This window comes from Cyclopterus lumpus, chromosome 9 (assembly GCF_009769545.1).
Source record: "Cyclopterus lumpus isolate fCycLum1 chromosome 9, fCycLum1.pri, whole genome shotgun sequence".
NCBI classification, from domain to species: domain Eukaryota; kingdom Metazoa; phylum Chordata; class Actinopteri; order Perciformes; family Cyclopteridae; genus Cyclopterus; species Cyclopterus lumpus.
In genome coordinates this window covers 1,492,501-1,500,294 of record NC_046974.1, presented here as the reverse complement: position 1 = coordinate 1,500,294, position 7,794 = coordinate 1,492,501, and the positions used below count along the sequence as shown (strand labels likewise).

General features: G+C 47.8%; 1 protein-coding gene across 2 annotated transcripts in view; it reads right to left on the bottom strand.

Annotated features, from left to right (window-relative positions):
• Positions 1 to 1,311: 1,311 nt before the first annotated feature.
• Positions 1,312 to 7,794, bottom strand: part of ddr2l (discoidin domain receptor family, member 2, like) — a 26,688-nt gene continuing 20,205 nt past the window's right edge. For both annotated transcript variants that reach the window (XM_034541020.1, XM_034541021.1), the window contains 6 exons: positions 7,183 to 7,427; positions 6,975 to 7,102; positions 6,099 to 6,296; positions 5,751 to 5,985; positions 4,694 to 4,843; positions 1,312 to 4,451 (listed from right to left, as the gene is read on the bottom strand). In XM_034541020.1, coding sequence (XP_034396911.1) covers positions 4,317 to 4,451; positions 4,694 to 4,843; positions 5,751 to 5,985; positions 6,099 to 6,296; positions 6,975 to 7,102; positions 7,183 to 7,427 — 1,091 coding nt within the window. In that variant the 3' untranslated portion in view covers positions 1,312 to 4,316. The remainder of the gene's footprint in view (positions 4,452 to 4,693; positions 4,844 to 5,750; positions 5,986 to 6,098; positions 6,297 to 6,974; positions 7,103 to 7,182; positions 7,428 to 7,794) is intronic.

Below are 7,794 nucleotides of genomic sequence, written 5' to 3'. Positions count from 1 at the left end.
ATTAACACGTCTGAGGCTAAATTCTATTGTGATTATGTCAAATATGATACAGCGTATCAGTTCTGTGAGGCTCCGAATAGAGAATACGACAACTTACTGTCACGGATCTTTTTATGCATCAGGTACGTCGAGCATCGTATTCAGCCACTTCCCCTCATGGGGCTTCTAGGACATGACCGGGTTATGTATATATATATATATATATATATATATATATATATATATATATATATATATATATATGGGATGCTTAACCTTAAAGACACATTTTGATATTTCTATAAACTTTAGAGTGTGTTTGAGGAGCTTTAAATGTAAAATAAGACTCCGTGGACTCTTCTGTTGACACACGTTACTGTTTATTAGAGGAAAAACCAACATGAGAGGGTACAGAGTGAGAAGGACGACAGTTACCAACTCCCAATATATTAACATACACAGACAGGAGCCCGTGCACAGTACACGTGAGGACACGTCTGTTAGAAATGTTACCGTCGGGGAAAACTACACCTTCCTAGAATAGAAGTAATCAGAGAAAAGGTTTTAAATTCTGATAGATAATCAATTATCAATACTTATCCCACATAATCTGCATTCACACACTGAGATATTTTAGATCACTTATACTGTACACTATCAAACTAATGGAACCAGAACAAAATACATAGGCTCGCCGGAGCAAAGGATTCTGGGAGATTGAGTTTAGTGGTTTCCTTACTTTCTGTCCCTTCGCCTCATGTAATCATACCACTTCAGTCCCAGTGCTCAAAGGAATGTCAGAAACACACACACTCACACACACACACACACACACACTCACAGACACGAACACACTCACACACTCACACTCACACACACACACACACACTCACAGACACGAACACACTCACACACACTCACACACACACACACTCACACACTCACACTCACACACACACACACACACTCACAGACACACACACTCACACACTCACACACACACACACTCACACACACTCACTCACACACACTCACACACACGCACACACACACACACACACTCACACACACTCACACACACACTCACAGACACGCACACACACACACACACACACACACTCACACACACACTCACACACACTCACACACACACACACACACTCACTCACACACACACACACACACTCACACACACACACACACACACTCACTCACACTCACACTCACACACACACACACACTCACTCACACACACTCACACACACACACTCACACACACTCACACACACGCACACACACACACACACACACACTCACACACACACACTCACACACACTCACACACACACACACACACTCACTCACACACTCACACACACACACACACACACACACACTCGTAGAAGGTCTTCCTCCCTCTTCCCCGTGAAGGTCATGTTGATTTGTGCCATTTTACAGATTCTAAAATACTGCTCACATGTAATACACACTAATGAGTGACTAAACAATAAAAGAATGGGACATACAGTTATAACATTAAAAACATGATAATGTGCTGAACTCAAAGTCTGTTAATCCCGTTGCAGTCAGCTTTCCTTTTGCTTCCTCCACATCCATCGTTTACACGGGGGAGGAAAGATATGAGGCATTATCTTATTAAATATGTGCTAGTTTTAATACTATTAGCCAGGTTTAACATTGTATTAGAGTCAACGGTTTGATGATATTGTTTTGTATCAATCCATGAATCAGAAAGTATTGTCAAACATATTTAAAAATAGATTGTCTCTGTTTTTAGCAACACAATGTTGTATAAATCAGGCTCTGAATGATAAATGAACAAACCTTCCCACGATCTGCAGTTCATAGTTGATGAATATGTACAATGCATTGAGTCTACAGCTTTACTCAACATGCATCATTATGTGAGCACCCACAACATGTACAATAAACCTTCTGCATGGATGTATTGTACTGCTGTAATACTCTGCTACTGAAGCAACATGTTTGGGGCCCGTCTGATTGGATGACAGGTGATCTCACCCACATATATATATATATATATATAGATATATATATATATGTACTGGATAGGAGTCTGATTGTTTGTGTAGTTATCTTATGTACTATTATCTTGAGGGTATTATTTAGATGTATCCGGTGAAATGACTGAAGGAAGGAGGGATGGATAAAGGATCTGAAGGAGTGCGAGGTTCCATTAAGCCCAACATAGGGGTTAGTATGTGTCCTTAAAGTAAAGCCAACCTTGTCTCCTATGACCTCAGAGAACTAGCAAGCTAGCTGCTCAGTTTGCTAACTGGCATTTCCAGAGAGACTCCATCATGTCTTCACTTAGTTACTAAACTCAACCTGGTGGCTTGTTGTGTTGTGTGTCTCTATCCTAGTTTAAAATGCTGCAAAGGCCCCGTTTAAGTTCCATAAATACTTTAATCCTTTTGTTTCACGGTTGTTGTCTCGTGATGAAACTACGGACTTTAACGTGTTTCTTTCTGGCTAGCTGGCTAATCTTTGGAGGCGCAAACCCAACGACAACCCGAGGGCAGAGCAGGGCTAATGGAGACAAAGCATATCCACAGTCTAAGGGCTCCAACACAAACCTACAGGCATCGCTTAGACCCAACACTAACCCTACAGGCATCATTTAGGCCCAACAATAACCCCACAGGCATCATTTAGGCCCAACACTAACCCTACAGGCATCATTTAGGCCCAACACTAACCCTACAGGCATCATTTAGGCCCAACAATAACCCCACAGGCATCATTTAGGCCCAACACTAACCCTACAGGCATCATTTAGGCCCAACACTAACCCCACATGCATCATTTAGGCCCAACACTAACCCTACAGGCATCATTTAGGCCCAACAATAACCCCACAGGCATCATTTAGGCCCAACACTAACCCCACATGCATCATTTAGGCCCAACACTAACCCTACAGGCATCATTTAGACCCAACACTAACCCTACAGGCATCATTTAGGCCCAACACTAACCCTACAGGCATCGCTTAGACCCAACACTAACCCTACAGGCATCATTTAGGCCCAACACTAACCCCACATGCATCATTTAGGCCCAACACTAACCCTACAGGCATCATTTAGACCCAACACTAACCCTACATGCATCATTTAGACCCAACACTAACCCCACAGGCATCATTTAGACCCAACACTAACCCCACAGGCATCATTTAGACCCAACACTAACCCTACAGGCATCATTTAGACCCAACACTAACCCTACAGGCATCATTTAGACCCAACACTAACCCCACATGCATCATTTAGGCCCAGCACTAACCCTACAGCCATCATTTAGGCCCAACACTAACCCTAAAGACATCATTTAGACCCAACACTAACCCTAAAGACATTGTTTAGGCCCAACACTAACCCTACAGGCATCATTTAGGCCCAACACTAACCCTAAAGACATCGTTTAGGCCCAACACACATGAGACACTCTGTTAGCGACCTGCTCACGGTGGCTTGATTCCCAGCGGTAGCACTCGTGCTACACATTTAAGGCACTTTGTGTGAAAGCATCCACCAACTTGCAGATGGTAATGGTATATTGAGTTTTACAAATAAATGGAATCCTGCAATTGTTGAATCACGTACACTCTTTCCTTCTCTTTGGCAACCAGAGAGGAACAGCCCATTGTTGGCTTGGTTTCCGTGTGCCTCCAACAGACTTCCTCTCTGTAATCACCCACTGACGGATGTTCAGTCTGTGAACCTCAGCTGGACAACATTCATATCCACAAAAAAAAGACCAACTGAAAACAAGAAAAATAAAATCCAATACAAATCTAGAAATAAAGCTCCACTACAGTTTGACCCTAACCCTAGCTCCAGTGTGGGTTAATATATGAACATGTATAACTGAGAGACACAGACAGTGCTTTACAATTACAATAAAAAACACACATAGGGACTGGGGAAACTACCAAGACTGAGGAGTCTGTCCAGTTGTCGGCATCTTTATAAGCCAAACAGAAGAAGAATATAAAGCTCATGAAACTTTGGGCACAAAACAACGTGATAAAAAGATATGTCAAGACGTCTTGGTCAAAGGGGATTTAAAGAGACGGATAGAACTGTGAAATCAGAAATGATAGAAATCTTAGTTCACCAACGACTGACAGGTGTCCTCTGAGTTGACCGGCTCGTCTCCCCTCCCTCCATCTTGAGTCCTGCTAGTTCCTTCTTCCCTCTGAACGCTGCTTACTCTTGTTACGTAATTCCAGTCCTGGACCTACTGGTGTCAGTCGTACACCAGTAAGTCCGTCCACCAGTGGCTCCGGCTCACTGGTGGACGTGGGGCCTCAGGGCTTGGTAGAGTCCCTCGAAGGTGGGTCGGTCGGGTATGTCCCGGCTCCAACAGCGCATCATCAGCTCAAAGAGGGAAGGTGGGCAGAGAGGAGGCCCGTAGAGGAAGATCTGGTCGGGAGATACGGGAGAGTCAAAGAGGTTGTTAGTGAAGAACCAGAAAGAAAGCATCCCTCAGATGTACCCACGTGGTCTCAAAGAACACGAGGATAGGGTCGGAACTGGTTTATTAGCATCCAGGCCCATGTGGTGCTAAGTGTCCTAAAGGTCTGCGTAGTCCTAATCTGGAACCTGGTCACATGAATGCCAAACAAGCTCAAGTGGATCCCGGACTGGTCTGTGATGTGGCTCACCTGTCTGCCCTGGTTCCTGAAGAACTCGCCAGTGTTCTCTATGACCTGCTCGTCGGACAGCAGGCTGTAGGGCTGCTCCTTGCACAGAGTGAAGATCTCCCACAGGGTGACGCCGAACGCCCACACGTCACTGGCCGTGGTGAACTTACCCTGGAGAGGAGACCACATGGTAAACCATCAAAACGCTGCAGGAGTCACAAGCTGTTCAAGTGTTACAATAAACACGTCTGATGGACAGTTCTTGAATGTCTGGACCAAACCTCTTTATTTAAGGTGAACCTGCTCAGTCTTCTGGAGGAACTGGGTTCCCTTGTCGAGGAGCTCTGAGGGTTTTAGTGATTGACTGCTTGTTGCCGCCTGGCGAGCGTGACACCGGACCGCCCCCGGGCTATAGCCGTGACCCCAAGTGCCCCAACGACTCGTCACCAAGTCACTTGGCCTCTGGCACTACTTATGACTATCTAAATAACCAGGTCCAGAATAAGAGGTGCTTCTGGTCTTTTCTGCCTTTGAGCTGCTGGTTTGAGCACAGTTTGCAGCTAATAGACGCGGCCGCAGCGCTGCAATCAGCCAGGAAACAGTAGAAGAAGAAGTAGAGGTTGTGACCCAGTCCTCTAAACATCTACAGGAGAGAGACGTCTTCAGGAATCTGTTTCAATTGGGCAACTTTCGGTTGTTCTTTCGTGTCACCTAGTATATTGATCATGTTTCATGTTTCACGTCTTAGCTTATTATGGGAATATGTGGGAAGACTTTGATCAGTCACGTGAGTGTAAATGTTCTCTACGTTGGACTTTATTCGTCATAATCAATTTAGCTCATGGACTCTCATTAAAGGAGAAAACTGAGGACGTTTCATTGATTTTGTCCGTTTCTATGCAGCTTTTCTAATACGATACGAGTGCCTCTACCGTATCTTTTCCATAATTGTACAGCTGCATAATTCATAAAACTCTAAGATCCACTGATACTCACGATGCATAAGAGTATATTCCAAGTCAACTAGGTTCTAAAGCCATAACGAAGAGTCAGGTGGAGGTGAACCCCCCTCCCTCACCAGCAGGATGCTCTCCCAGGCCATCCACCGGATGGGCAGCACCGCCCGGCCCTGGATCCGGTAGTAGTCGCTGCTGTACAGGTTCCGGCTCATCCCGAAGTCGGCGATCTTGATGGTGAGGCGGCGGTCCAGCAGGCAGTTCCTGGTGGCCAGGTCGCGGTGCACGAAGTTCAGGGACGCCAGGTACTTCATCCCCGACGAGATCTGCACCGACATGTGGAGGAGGTCGGACAGGCTGAAGGGGGGGAAGAGGGTAAATAACTCACTGTGTCGCCCCCTGCTGTTTGCATCCTACGCTGCACGACCTGGCGGCGTTAGCACGTTAGCACGGCGTCGGGTTCCACTGACCTGACGGACGGGATGTTGTTGGCGTGCGTCAGCGTGCTCTCGATCTCCCGCTGCGACAGGAACATGTTGAGGTCTCCGTTCTCCATGTACTCGGTCACCATGCACAGCGGGTCGGACGACACGCACACGCACAGCAGCCGGATGATGTTGGGGTCGTTGAGGCGAGACATGATCTTGATCTCCTTCAGGAAGTCGTTCCTGCGGGACGGGGGAGGAGCGGACGGTTCTCAGGCTTTCAGTACGGGATTGATCAACAACATGTAGAAATCACATTGAATTCATTTAGAAAGTGAGCTCAGGACCCTGTTGACACAATACTCTTTGTACCCAGAACCTGATGCATATTAGAGGGTTTCCCCCAGAAGTGGACCAACTACGATGGGGAACCAAGGCCTCCAGGTGGTTTGACCTGAGTAAACTGTTGTTGTTGTTGTTGTTGTTGTTTGTGGTGTCTTTGTTTTTTTTTACTTCACAAGCATTGCTCGCCGGAGACGATAAAGATTTCTTGAATTGAAATAAAGACTTTTGACCCTTGAACACTATCGTAGTTTAGCAACACTGACGTCGGGTATGTTTAACCTGATGAAAAATACTTCATACATAAAAAAATACTTAGTACAACTACACAAAGTACTTCTTTTACTTTCCCCGATACAACGTCTCATAAAAACGAAAAAAAAGGCTCTAAAGTTAGTGCAAAATGAGGGAATCGTTAAGGAAGAACTAAATAATGGAGCTGGTTCTTCGGCGCGGTGAAGAGATGTGATATGATACCTGCATATCGTATCCACCTGAACACCCGGGTGGGGAAGGTCACGGGACCACAGTCCAGTTCTGGGGACACTACCTCTGGGTGAACGAGGTCACATGGTGTACCTGGCTTGGCCGGTGGCGTCGGCCCTCAGCTGTTTAACGGCCACCAGCACCGAGCGCCCGTCCCTCTCCGGGAGAGGAGACCCCTCCCCGAGGAATTCTGGGAGTCCCTCGGCCTCGCACAGGTGCACCTGCGGGAGGACGGGGATGAGTACGTCGTTCTCCGAAACGCTGCGGGATTGGTTGTGCTAGGCCCCGCCCCCCTCCTCACCTCTCCAAACTGCCCCTCCCCCAGCTTCTCCCTGAAGATCAGCTGCTGCCGTGGGAACTCGGCGGCGGAGATGTCCTTCCTGGTGAGCGAGTCCACGGTGAGGGCGGGGACGGCGTACATGTTGCTGCCGGTGACGCCCTGCAGCCGCACGATGTCCGTCTCGGCGTAGTGCGGCGCGTTGCTATGGAAACACTGGTGGGGCGTGCACTGCGTGACGTCGGGCTCGGCGTAGCCGCCTCCACACGCTGAGGAGGAGGAGGAGGAGGAGAGAGGAGAGGTGGAGGAGGAGAGGTGGAGGAGAGGAGAGGAGGAGGAGGAGGAGGAGGAGAGGAGGAGGAGGAGGAGGAGATGAGGAGAGGAGAGGTGGAGGAGATGAGGAGAGGAGATGAGGAGGAGGAGAGGAGGAGGAGGAGGAGGAGGAGGAGGAGGAGGAGGAGAGGAGAGGAGGAGAGGAGGAGGAGGAGAGGAGAGGAGGAGAGGAGAGGAGGAGGAGAGGAGAGGAGGAGGAGGAGGAGAGGAGAGGAGGAGGAGAGGAGAGGAGGAGGAAGAGGACGAGGAGGAGGAGGAGGAGGAGGAGGAGGAGGAGGAGAGGAGAGGAGGAGGAAGAGGAGG